The 14,011-nt window shown below is 39.8% G+C and overlaps 2 protein-coding genes across 2 annotated transcripts in view; one reads left to right on the forward strand and one right to left on the reverse strand.

Annotated features, from left to right (window-relative positions):
* The window catches only part of nme7 (NME/NM23 family member 7), a 24,714-nt gene extending 23,597 nt beyond the window's left edge, over window positions 1-1,117 (forward strand). The window contains exons 11-12 of the mRNA XM_069679406.1: window positions 311-418; window positions 977-1,117. Of these exons, the coding sequence (XP_069535507.1) occupies window positions 311-418; window positions 977-1,009 (141 nt within the window). The 3' untranslated portion in view covers window positions 1,010-1,117. The remainder of the gene's footprint in view (window positions 1-310; window positions 419-976) is intronic.
* On the reverse strand, window positions 1,053-10,340 carry atp1b1a (ATPase Na+/K+ transporting subunit beta 1a). Its single transcript, XM_069679407.1, has 6 exons — window positions 10,082-10,340; window positions 5,919-6,047; window positions 4,353-4,508; window positions 4,012-4,196; window positions 2,536-2,619; window positions 1,053-2,410 (listed from the first exon to the last, which is right to left on the reverse strand). The coding sequence occupies exons 1-6, from the start codon at window positions 10,173-10,175 to the stop codon at window positions 2,153-2,155; spliced, it is 906 nt and encodes a 301-aa protein (XP_069535508.1). The 5' UTR covers window positions 10,176-10,340; the 3' UTR covers window positions 1,053-2,152.
* Between the last annotated feature and the right edge of the window lie 3,671 nt (window positions 10,341-14,011).

The following is a 14,011-nucleotide window of genomic DNA, read 5'->3' on the forward strand; positions in this document are numbered from 1 at the left end:
CAGTACCTGTTGCAGTATTACAGAAAGAGGCTGGGACTGTACTATGGTGACCATTTCATAAGTTCTGATATGTAAATATGAAGCAATGTTATTCTATTCCACCACAGTGGCTAACTAAAGTTGCTGAGTGTCAGCCCCTTCCTTTCCAGGATCACATGTCCAGTTGCTGTGTAATCACTTTCCCTTAGTGACACACAACAGAACAGGATGTTCAGTTTCACGCAGCATTTGAGACATAAAGTGTTCCGTGGTTCTGTTTCTGATACTAATAAGATAAATCTGTGTGTAACAAGATGTTTTCATTCAACAGGAAATTTGCCGGCATCTCCGTCCAAACACTCTGCGGGCTCTTTATGGCAAAGATAAAGTGAAGAACGCGGTGCACTGTACAGACCTCCCTGAGGACGGTGTTCTGGAGGTGGGTGGTATATGTCACTGAAACATTGTACCCTCCATGTAGCGTACAACACACCCACTTTAATTCATCTGTGTAGCTCCTCTGATCCTACAAATAGGTTTCCTCATTGTCTTCCCTTCCATGCATAAATAACAACCTTACGTCGAGCCAAGAACAAAACCCCCGACTCTGTGAAGCCGGGTCTTTAGTCGAGTCTCATGACTCCGCTCTGTGGGCCGCGGCAAACCTTAGCTCACACTGGTTTTCAGGAGAACAAGAAGGGCAGAGGAATTTGAAACAAAACCATTGTTTTGCAGGGAGTGGGTCTGACCCATCGAGCGTCATTGTTCAGGAAAACTCCTGATCTGTGGCTTGGACAAATGCCTCCTTGTTAAACATTAGCTTGTGGCTGACTGAGCTGCCATTTTCCCAAGACTGGGACACAGTGGCTAATAAAGGGCTTGTGCTGCGGAGAATTTACACTGTGAACTTTTACAATGCAGCTATTCTGATATCAGAGAGGAAGGGTTGGCTTATATTTGATTTGATTAAGGTATTCAAACTAATTTTCCTTCACAGGTGCAGTATTTCTTCAAGATTCTGGACGGGTGAATGCAAAGGAGAAAACATGTTACTTCATACTCAAAGACTTGACAGTTGTCTCATTTTTCTGTTTATTGTTTCAGCCTTATGCAGATTAAATAAAGTGACAAGAGCAGACTCCTGACAAGTGTTTTGATCTTCAACATTGAATTAAGTATTTTCACACCAACTAAACATCGTATTACACGGGATACTGCATTGCCTCTGATATTCTCTAACTCTTTTTGACCAGCGACTTTGGTATTGTATTCATAACATTAAACTTTGAAAAAAAATGTACAACTGCATAAATATAAAATTCTTCCACCATGAAAATGGCTAAAACATTCAATAGTAAGTAGCATCACGTCATGTGATGTCTCCAGCAAAAACAGATTTAAAAGCACTGAGTTGCCACTGTTTCCATGGAGGTGACAGTCTTCTAGGCTGGACCCACAAAGCTCTACACTATGAATTAAGAATAAACAGATGTATCAAACAGAAATGTCATCAAACCATATCCTACAGCTAAGGTGAACAACAAAGAAAAGGTGAGCGAATCTATCCTTCCACATCTCGGATAAAGAAACACACAGGAAAAAAAAGATTCCATGGAGCGCAGTCATTTACTCAAACATGGGCCTTAAAGGTTCAGAGTACCATGCTAGTATTTCAGTTAGTCGTAGCACATTAACACACACTCCACGCACTCACATAAACTAACACGCACCTGCACACAGACACGGAGCACACACACCTTGGACCACTAAAGCTGACATAAGACAGGAGAGAACTAGAACAAGACTAGACGACAGCACTGGACACTCCAAAAATATATAGAGACCACATTAGGATGAAATACTTTGGGGACAGAAACACAGCTCGCTACACGTCAGTAGTGGAATTGCAGTTTTACAGTAATAGATGAACACATCCCATGGCTCAAGGAATATTTTCATGTACAGTAGAATAAATATTTGCTATTGCTACTCTTGTATTTTACATTCTAACCCTCGACAAACACACAGAAAAGCTAGTGTAAAGCACACAGATTAAGTGTAGGTCCTGTATATTATGAATGTTCAAAGACTAGTGGTGTTTATCTGAACTCTTTTATTTCTCTCTACATTTGATTTGTTTCAAAATGAAGAGTAGTGCGCATCACGGCTGAGGTCACGAGCTGATAGTGAACTTAACGTCAAAGCGTCCCTGGTAGCGGTCTTTCTCGCTGTAGTGGATGTTTGCTCCGTAAGCTTGGCACTCGATGCGGAGCTCTTGGTCCAGGGTGAGGTTGGTGAACTGGATGGCCAACAGAGGCTGCAGGTACTGAGGGTGCAGCGCTTTGCCGTAGTACGGGTAGTACTGCAGAGGGAAGCCTTCGCCCAGGCCAAAGTACTTGATTTCACCAATCTTGCTTTCATCCTCTGCTCTCTGTAAACACAACGGTGGGATTCAAATTAAAATCTGATCTTTTACAGCATTATAAACAATAATTCCACTGGTATATACTGTATCTACTAATACGCAGTGTCCAGATGCTGTCATATCAAACATACCTTATTTTTGCAGAAGACAGGGATCAGATTGGGCTGTACTTTTCCCTGCAGGCCATCTGGAAGGCTAGTTGAGTTAGAAGGAGCCTGAAAAGAGCGAGAGAGGGGGGTTGATGATTTTATCCTGATATCAAATTTAATGGTTAAAATTATATTAAAATGTGCAACTTGTCTAAATCAACTTAAATCTCACAGTCTGTTGCCATGTTGACGGTTCAAAACATTTATAACAGCACAGATATTTGTTTTGTGATTAAAACTTCTAATGAGGAAATCAGTTACAATTTGTGTTATTGACTTTATACTCTGTAAAAAGGCCTCTGTGTTGTATAGGTGTCCGTTATAAGGTATTCTCCCTGAAACTGCCGACAGTTTGTATGGAGGATTGGGTGTGTTAGGCTAATATCAGCTAATGTAGCCTCGAGCTGCTGGCCTCCAGCAGAGGTGAACTACACCGATTTTGTCGGCTCAATTCTTTGTAACTCAACACCAACACTTTTTTTGTAGTGTGCTCAGCTTATAGTCAGAACTGACTTCATATGAGGACATTTTCTCACATATGTAGTTGATTTGTCAACACCTGAAAACAGATTTTAAGTGTAAAAAAAACAAACATCTGTTCATAAACCTTGACAGTGACAGTAAGTATCCCACTCTTGTAAGTAATGTTCTGGTTTCATTAAGTTCTTGTAAAGCTTAACTTGCATCCCATTTGTTCTGAAGTTACTGCCTGTAATCTGTAGCTTGATGCATGAAAAATATGCAAGCAAGGAAGACTAAATGTACAACTTCTATGATACTCATCATTGATTAATCTGCTGATTATTTTCATGATTAGTCCATTTCTCTCTGAAATCTTGTTAAAAACTGGTCATTAGAATTTCCTGTAGCCAAAGCTGCAGTGTCAAATTACTTCTTTAGGCTAACCAATAGTCGTAGGCTCAAAGACTCTTCATTTTCTATCATAACTGACAAAGAAAAGAAGCAAATCTTTCAATCTAAGAAGCTCCAACCAGTGTTGTTATGTTTGCTTGGAAATGTTCTTTCATCTTTCATTCATTTTCTTTGTATTGACTTATAGATGAAAGAAATTAACTTCATGATTTATTGCTGGATAAGGCTGCCTGATGGTTTTTTACTGCTTATTTTTACAAGGCAAAGTGTCTCAATCTTTATAATCCACCAATCAAACAGACAAATAGCTCCTTTCATGATACCGACAGATTTGTGAAATGATATGTGAGTAACATTAGTTTGGACTTTGCTTTACACTGCATGTCACTTGTGGCCAAAAGTTCTTGTTCTGAGCTCCTATGCAAAACCTTGTTAAAGAATATCCATCCTTAGTCATTACAGAGACCTTTTACTTGAACAATTAAACTGACCTGTTTTTTTGACTATGTTTTATAGTTTGATAAGTGAGCTTTATCAGTGCGAATTGGCCTATGATAACAAGTTGTAAACATGCAGTAAACCTACCCTAGGTAAGAAGTTGACGATCCTGTTGAGCTTGACAATAATGCACGGCTTCCCATCCTTGAAGCCATAAGAGGGGTCGCTGTCTCCTGAGCATTTGCCGAGCAGAGAGCGGCTGAAACGGCACGCTTTCCTCTTTTGTAGGTCACTTTCCAGGTCTCCACGTTCCTTGTACGGCTGAGGAGTCTCTGCAAACGGTAAAAAATAAGGGACCTTTAAGTATACGTCATACGCAGTACAGCTTTGGGAATCTATGTTTTATACATGACATATCCCGATTAGCAATAGTTAAATACCCATCAGGGATCAGAGTGTAGAGCTGAGTATGATTGGCTTATACTTGCCTCCACAGTTTTCAAAATTCAGCTCATTGGTCTGTTGGCTGTCATCATACTGCTTCAGGAAGTCATCCATGCTTGTGACATACTTCTTATAGGTCTCAACATCAGACTTACTGAAAGCAATTTCAGATTTCTCTGAGCGAGGGGTGTGTGAAAGACCTGGGAAAAAATCACATTGTTTGCTTAAGAAAAAATCAACATAAAGAGGAAACACTGATTCAAAGAGGTTTTAAATGCCATTACATATGAAAAACAAAATATAAAACTGCTCTGTAGTTGTGAAGAGAAATGCCTGACAGAGGCTGCTCTGTACATCATGTGAGCTTTTCTCTGTCTCTGGTCTATTATCTTAGGGCAACACACAATGTAGGGTCTTGGGGATTTCCTCTGATGCTCTCTGTCAGCTCTTTATAGCAGTAATTTTCCACAGACCTTGTGCACAAGGCCTCAGTGAGGCGTGGCATGAACAGAGTGAGATGGGTAAGAGGAGCAGAAGGAAACATGGTGTTTTATTAACCTTTTCTCGGCTTCACTGTTGCATCTTTTTACTTGTTGCTCTACTTATAAGCAAGACTCGAGGCATTTGTGCCACAGGGACAGAGAACTAACATGTAGTCATTTGAATTTCAGTGGTGGCTTGTGAAACACCAATACCCTGCCCCCACCCATGTACTCTCACGTGTGTCTCTCTCACAATGGAAACTTTTAGCCCCAGAGTGAGAGGCGGGCTCAAGCTCTGAAAAAAAAAAAACATGTAACTACTCCCTGCTTCCTTTATCTTGCCACTACTGGAAACTCACTTCAGCTCAAAGCGCTGTGCACTTCTTCCTCTTGCCAGGCTTTCTCTTTGATTGTACACAGTCGAGGACGGCTGACAGACAAACAGGCAGCTAAAACTAACCCGTGTTCATGAAGCTGGGCGTTTACAATGGCTGCTAAAAATACCGCCAAGGCTAGAGAGCATGTGCTGTGCAAACAAGTACTGGCACAACAAGACGAGGCCAGGCACTTAAAATCTGCTCCGTCTCAAAGCTTTGCAGAAAATTTCGAAACGCTCAGTGTGACTGTGGCACTGTTTGATGTTTTCACAAGATTATAGATTAGAATTTTTCCCAGAAGAACGAGCTTAGAGGCCTCAGAGCTGTGACAAATCTTTGTTTTCCTACAAACTGTGGCTGCCACACATTCATATATGCATGTGTATGTAAACATGTTGGCTGTGACACATTCACAGCGCACATTTTAATCACAATGGGTGTAAGCTACAACAGTTCCCCTGTAGCCTGAGGGGGGAAACATTGACTGGCAGAGAGGAGTGAAGGACAAAATGGCTGAACCTATTTAAGGTCAGAAAGACTTCTGATCGAGTAGCTGCTGAGAGGCACACCCCACCAGTCACTTCAACTACATATAACATAGGCTGACATGCTGTCAAAGAAAGAAAATGAACCACAACTTCCCTTTCCTTTACTTGTGTATGCTCGACCTTTGGAGCGGCTGAACCTCCATTTACTCAAGCATTTCACTCTAAACATTAAAAGTAAAAAGAAATATGGAGAATGTATTTACCTGGGGGTGCGACTCTGTCCTGATAGGTGGGTTTGTAGTTGCTTATCGTGAGCAGCAGCGCCTGAATGGTCCCGATGAAAATGCCAGCCAAGCATCCGTAGAATATCACGTAGAACAAGAGGATTTTAACTGTAGGGGGAATGATACATCATGGTCATTAATCATGTAAAATGCAACTAGTTTGATAATTAAGAGTTTCACTTATGAAGCAACAACACTAAACCTTCCTTGGTTTAAGCTCCACAAATGGGAAGATCTGCATCTTTTCTCAGCTTTATAACGCATTGAAAACGGAATATCTTTAGGTTTTTGCACTTTTGATCACTTTCAGAGATGTAAAATAAACATTGACCTTTCATAATCAATTAATAAAAGCTCAACTAAAACTAAGTAGCACTTTCCATTGTGACAGCAGGAAATACAAGTCCTGATTCCATGATAGAACACTATTAGAACAAAAATCATTTGTGAGACATCTCTCAATGAACCAACATAACGTGAGGTCTTTAATTGACATTAAATTAATGTCTCAGAAATATGTGACAACTAATGGTTACTTATGGTACATTGTCTTATATTTCTTAACTATTAGCATTTAATAAAATAGAAACAGAAAAACGTTTGGAACTGCGATCAAACGATCCTCCACAAACTACTTCCACACTATGATCCTTTTCTTTTCTCATCATGGAAGCGATTTTTGGACAATCATGAGGCTTATTTTCACCCTAATTTAAAATTTTCTCCAATTATGCAACAGCAGGAGGGCCGCGGTTTCAGTCCAACGACATGAGTCACTCGTTGTTCCTGTGAGCACCGCAGCCTTCTCTCACGCAGACCCTTCCCCCGCCATGTGGCCACTTCCAGCAGGTTCTTCTTGAAAACACTGTCCTCCCTCAGCTGAACAACAAGGTTTCACTTTGTTGCCAACTTTCAGTCTAATCCAGCAAGGATGAGATCAACCAAAACACGAATGTGTGTTTGTATCCAGCTCTAAAATAATGCATCTCTAACACAACCCAGATGTAATAGTTGTGTGATGGAGATCAGAGTGTTTCCAAAATCACGAGGCTCATGTGAATAATGATTTTCTATGGGATTTGTATGTTACAAACAAAGCTCAAATTTCATGTTCAATTTCTGGTCTCATCCTACTGTCTACTTTAAAAGCAACTCAAGAAGAACTATACTACTAGTATTTTGGCAGTGAGATGTTTAATGGATTACCCATGCATCTGTGGGAGTACTTAGAATATTTAATATAAAGAGCTTAATATTCTGCATGATTATGTTCTTTCTATGTGACCATTTAAAGCACAAGGCCAAATGAAATTATTTTCCGACACACAGCCAGCTCATTACCGTCGTCAGTGTACCAAATCCTGATGTATTCAATGTTGTTGTGGCACCATCTCAAAATGTCTTCCCACTGCCAGCTGCATGTCCCAATCAACCACGGTGAAACCAGTTAGACGGGTTGATAACAGGTTCAACCCAACAGCCTTATCTCCTGCAACAGACTATAGACTGAGAAGTCTGCAGGAGACCTGCCCATCCCCAGGCCTTGTGTTTCTCTGATACTGGGAGTTTTTGCATTTTAAACACACCGAGCAGTTTCCATCTCGATCAACAGCAACAAGGCCCTTATATTTTATGAGGCTCACACTTGCAGTAGACATCTGTGTGCATATTTGACTAGTACCTCACGTACAAAACCCGAGCAAAAGCACAGACATCTTGTGAACTTTTTTCTGGATAAAAAGTAATAAACACGAGTCAAACGTCTGACGAAATGTTAAATGTGTACTGTCTACAGATTGCAACAGGACTTGTTACCAAACAAGCTATTTCCTCATGAGCGACAGGGCAAACATGTCACATCTGTGTGATGCACCTGTTGAGAGGGAAACCATAGCAGGACACTCAAGCTGATGAGATGTGTAGGATTACAACCGTGATTTCTTTAGAAGAAGGCATCTGAGAAATAAAAATGTTGTGATCAGAACCTGTTGCGCTGGTGAGCAGGATTTGCAAGACAAATTTGCATTTTTATTCTAATGGATGTAGGCATGTCAGACAGTGTGAAACCAGCCATTGTTACCTTTTGTCAGCCCTTTGTGTCCCTGTGACTTTCCACTTAAAATTAATTACATTTCTTAGCTGTTTAAAAGCAGAACAGGGCCGTGTGGGCATCTAAAGAGGAATGCCTAAATAGCCGATTACAATCAATTTAAAAGAAAGAACAGGCATTAATTTTGTGTGACTGCACAAGGGTGATTAAAATACACAACCCCATTTCTGTAGCCAGAGAAATGTCAGATCTTAACAACTGTTGCCCAGAAATGTAAATAGCTCAGAGACCGGCCTGCTGCTGGTGAAAGGCAGAGTTTGAATGGAGAGCACCTCCCCCACCAGACTGCTGCAGCATGTTGTGAAGGGGGCCGTCACCACATTCACACCTCACTGATGTCTCTCCACTTTTTCTGACGTTTTTATTGAAGCCTAGCTTCAACGCTTTTACCAGCTCTGCAGTACATTTTTGAGCCACAACTGTTCTGTGTCAAACGCCGAAATGAACACAGAACAACACTAATACCGACACTCTTCATTTCATATATTTCCCGTTTTAAGAACAACAGAAATAGTTATCTTCATACAACGCCCTGTTTCGTAAATGAACATCTGATATACAGACTGTACTGAAAGAGGCGGATGGTTTCAGCAACTCAAGGGCACAGACATACCTGTTGCTCTCTTTTACTTAGTGCGACATCGCTCTTCCTCACGACGAAGAGCAACAGGAAGCGAGTAATAGATGGTTAATAACAATATAACTACAAAACAGGCAACGTTATTACACTTATAACGCATTGTGATTTAACATTTTCACCTAAAAGTAGCTGCAAGTTGGCTACAAAGTCGCCATTGTTCCAAAAAAACAGCTATGTCGGCGACGTTACTGTGATTTCCAGTCGGATAATTAGCCCGTTCTTTCAACAAACTGTTCATTTGAGCTTTCATTAATCTTTCCAGGGTTGAGCACTTTAAACTGGCATTGCCAAATCGACCAGTGTCTCCTTTCTTTGAGGGGAAAATTTAAAAAAAGGAAAAAAAAAAAGTCGGTAGATGGAGAGAGGGGCGGCCCTTGAGACATGTGAGTCGTGATCTGCTCCCAGCACCATGTTGTGTCTGCTTGCCGAACCCGGCACACAGGGGGAAAAGACATGCCATTTCTTATGTTTAAAACGGTTTACCGAGCCTAATTGGTACAGTATAATGGTGTCCAGTTATCCAATTAAATCATCAACCACTGCAGAGATTAGTAGAGCATTCCCCCGTCTTAAAGTGTTGAAAACAGTGGTAACACGATTAGATCCATTAATCTTGGGTTTGTGAAGCATACCCGGGTCTGTACGCTCATTCAGAGGCGCCAGAGATTATCCATTCAGGTAATTAGTGAGAGGAATAAAATGTCCTCTTGTTTTACTACACGGCTTAAATACAAAATAGATGTAGAGCAGGGAGGTACAACCCAACTTTCAGCATTTGGTGTAACAGTGGAAAGTCCTGGCCCACCACAGTCTGTCCTTCAGGATGACCTTTTCATAAAGGACGTTTATTAATGAATGGCCCGATATGGGCTACGCCTTAGCTAATCATTTCCTATAGCACTGTATTAACCATAAAACTAATATGCTAATTCAAATCTTGTCAAATGTGAGTCAACAGTCGCTGCAAATATAAAAGGGAGGAAATAATCAATTTATAGTGAGAATTGATTCATTTTTTAAATATTAATTAGTCTTGTTTGGACTACATTCGACCTGTAGCATGTCTGTAAGTCTAACTCTGTGAGATAAGCCGTTTTCCTTTTACACAAATGAGTGAATTCTGATTTGAGAGAGCAACTTCAGCCGTTGCACTGCCTCCATTGAAAAACGAAGTCACGACGCAGCATGTCACAGAGATCTAACAGGTGCTGTCTGTAACGTTCAGGAAGGAAATAGAAGAGAAAAGGGAGAAAAATCTCCACTGAGACTGTTTCCACTCTCTCTGCCAAACGTACACACTGTTTTATTTATGATTAATTGTCATTTTTCCGTCGTGTTTTAACAGAAGCTGCCGTGTTAGTTCAGTCAGATAACAGGAAAAGGAGTACTTACACCAACTGCTGCCTGTTCGCCCTAGAAACTCCTTCTTCTCTGAATTCCACACAAATGTCCTCCATCCGCCGTCACTGTCTTTATTTCCCGACATATTAACTCCCGGTAATATCCCCCCTTTTTGGTTTAACTGATTAAACGGTTTTGTTTCGGCGAAGCTTTAGCTGTTAACTGTCCCTCACAGGAAAAGCGAAAGGACAGTTTCGTACCCGACTCCACCAATTGTACCACACACAATTTATCTCTCAGGGAAACCGGCTCCGCCTGCTAACTCCCGTAATAAGTTACCATCCGAAGAGGGAGGGCTGAGGCTAGCAAATCACAACCATCCGCCGCTTTTTGCGTAAGAGGAAAACGAAGGGGGGCTACAGGCTTACACGCTAATAAACATGCATACAGAGACTGTGAGGGCCAACCGAAAATGTCCAACTGTTGCCACACACGTTTTAAATGACTCTGGTGCGTTGGTAACCACTGTGTACATCCTCTCAATCTAAAATGGCGGCAAATAGCTCAAAATGTGCTATAAGTCATAATCAAAGGACACACTTAGCCACAATTAGCTGCACTTTCCCACTTGAACTGTTGATGTGCAGTCATAGTCTACTTAGAAACAATTTCAAGAAGCATAAACTGATTTATAATTATGATATAATGTAATCAAACAGTTGGTTACTAACTGCTCTATGTAAAGATGAACCAGTATGGCACCTAAAAGTACTTTAAAGCTCCTGTGAGGAGTTTTTTGCTGGTTATGAAACAGAAATTAATTGTGATTACTCTGTATAACCTACAAGAGCAATCCAGACCATCAGCGACAAGATTCATTATTTCTATAGTATAGTTATTTTTAATGTCTGAAACCGCTGGCAGGGGGTAGATGTCAGACGAAGCGATTAACTGCATGCAGCCTTTGTTTATATTTTTTCAGGGTAATAAAAGTGAGTGATACATATGACTGTTAAATGAAAGCTGGATGAGATATTTTGTTATAAACCACCACTTAAGCATGTACAGGACAAAATCAGCAAATGGATAAGGGGTACAGCTTTGTCGACAGGGTGCACCAAAATCGTCACAAACCAAAAGTTCCTCAGTAGCTTTAAAGAAGCATCAACGGATTTATAACTCTGATATAATGTAATCCAACAGTTGGTTACTAAATACTCCATAGAAAGATGAACCAGTATGACACCTAAAGGTACTTTAAATAAACTTATTTTAAACAAAGGATGCTACAAAGGATCGTCTCATATTGTTAGGTCGATTATCAGTTGGTATTCTTTTGGTAACAGTTTTGTATTTTTAAAAGAAAGATTAAAAAGTTCCCAAATTAGACCTGAAAAGGGACCAAAAGTGTATTTTATATGTCAAATGGGGAACTGGAACATAATGCCAAATATAAACCAACTACACAAATGAAAAGCATTCACAAGCTGAAAACTAGCAAACATACCCCACGTTTATGCTAGCTTCTATTCCACTAGTATTAGCAAGCCAGTATATTTTACTGACATTTTGTAGATAGTACAACGTGGTTATTTGACCTTATTTAAAATAAAAAATTATGTAGTTAGTACTTTGCTTCTACAAGCTTTGATAGCCTACTACACCTATGGCTAACGCCGTATTAGCCGAGTGCTTGCACAATAATCATAATAGCATATCTGGGATAATATTATAAATAGTTACTGTCCGGCAATGACATATTAGTGCTCTCCATACTACAATGATAGACAGTAGAACCTTGTTTATTTTACCTTACATAAAATAAAATAAATTAGTTAGCTCGAAGCCCTCTACAAGTTTTGATTGCCCACTACACCATGATGCTAACGTTATGTTTGCTATGTGCTAACACAATAATAGCCTATCTGTAATAATTTTATTTATAGTTACTGTCCGGCAATGACATATTGGTTATCTCTTTACTACAGTGATACATATTAAAACCCTGTTATTTTACCTTATATAAGATAACAATAATTTAGTTAGCATGCAGCTTCTACCAGTTTTGATAGCCCACTACACCATGTTGCTAATGTTGTATTTGCTAAGTGCTAATACAATAACCATGACAGCATATCTGGGATAAAATGAGTTAAAAGTTAAAAATAGTTACCGTCCAGTAACTTTAGCTGAAGTTAAAGTTTACATTTTTGACAAGCTCAGCATATTTTTTACATAGACAAGTGATCTGCATTTCTGACTCCTTTAGTAGTCGTACTGTACTTGACAAAACTTGAAAAACATCCAGAAATGCAATAGCTTCAACCAAGAACTAAATTCATTTTAAACAGGAAGGTTGAGTTGAAGTCAACCCTAAAGTCTTGATTTGCTGTAACAAGCCGTCCATATTTAGTTGAAAAAGACTCTGGATTAAGTTAACTCTGGTATTCTGGCTCAGTGTCACTTGGTCATGAGTCACAAAATGATGACACCGTGTGCTGAGAAGTAGGAGGATGACTCCATCATTGCAAACAGATGAGCCACTTACCACTGCAGACCATGTGAACTAATGAATACTTCATCTTTATAAGATTCAAAATTTCACGGACGATTGTATCTGAAGTGCATAAATTGAATTCCCAATCTTGTTATCATAAACAAATTCTCGAGGCAAATGTACACTAAAGAACAAAGAACAAGCAGCTTATTGCTGCTACGCTAACAGTGTTTCTCATTCAACTGCTAGATCATCAGGCCCAGTAAGTACTAGCAAGTTTTCTGTCAGCTCATATTTTATTAAGTAATTAATTTACAACTGTTAGTTATGATGTTAAGAAACACATCATATTAACTCAGTTACTAATAACACATGATTTTTATTATGCCATAACACTGAATCTGTATTTCCAGATAAATGCATTTATATTTTTAAAACACAGCTACTGAATATAGCTTTTATTATGTACATGTTTTTATATATGCTACTCTGCATACAGTGCAAGTGCCTGCAATCCTGCTGGGTCACAGGAAGTGTTTTTTTGTGTCTGTTTGCTACAGAAGAAACAGCAACAGCGTTTGTTATCTTAAGTATATGAAAGTAACAGCTGTCACCATGAACGCTCACGCTAATGGATGCTGTGAGACAAAAACAACACTTTTAAATTACTGTCATAAACCTCTTTAGTAACAAAAAGCAGACATTTCAGAAAAATATGTTTAGGAAATGAAAAAAAACATGATACAAGACAGATTCACTTCTATAACACACGTAAACAGCCTCTGGTCTGGATTCCTCTTGTGTTCTCAGATTGGTACTCTTTTAAAATGGAGTAAACCACAACTTGTTTGTTTCATCTGCGTAATCAGTAATTCAGGCCGTACTTGTACACAACAGCCAGTGCTATGTGCTGGTCTGTTTTCACACCATTTTAAGTAAACAATGTAATACACTCCTTTGTAAGACTATTGATTCTGCAGTGATAACATAGCAGCCCACTGTTTACATAGATCAAGGGTTTGCCAAGATTACCAGGAGGTGCAGCATTCTGAGATAGGTTGTGGATGGAATCTGGAATGTGGCCGGTGAGCTGGACTTGTGCTCGTCAACAATAGTGTGTCTATGCAGCCGGCCGCAGGGACGATGGCCTCCTGGACTGGCTCTTTGACAGCACAGTGGACACATACTGAGGCTGAGCATAGAATTTTCTATGGTCTGATGAAATAGATATGCAGAAAAATAACTTTATTTTTTGCAGTCAAATTTAGCTTTAACTACTGTTTTCTGAAAGAAACCACTGCGGGCAGGATATGTCCGAAAGTTAGTGCTTTAGCCCTGTTTTGCAGGATGTGTGCAGCTGCAAAAATGTTAAACATACGGAAATGGTTTCTGGTCTTACAATCCACATGATGGGATCATTTTTGCCTGTGTTGGATTGCACAAGAAACGTTGATGGAGAAAGGATAAGTCCTTTTCACAAAGGC

This window comes from Semicossyphus pulcher, unplaced genomic scaffold, assembly GCF_022749685.1.
Source record: "Semicossyphus pulcher isolate SPU_LCO1_2020_fin unplaced genomic scaffold, fSemPul1.0.p SCAF_4, whole genome shotgun sequence".
Taxonomy (NCBI): Eukaryota; Metazoa; Chordata; class Actinopteri; order Labriformes; family Labridae; genus Semicossyphus; species Semicossyphus pulcher.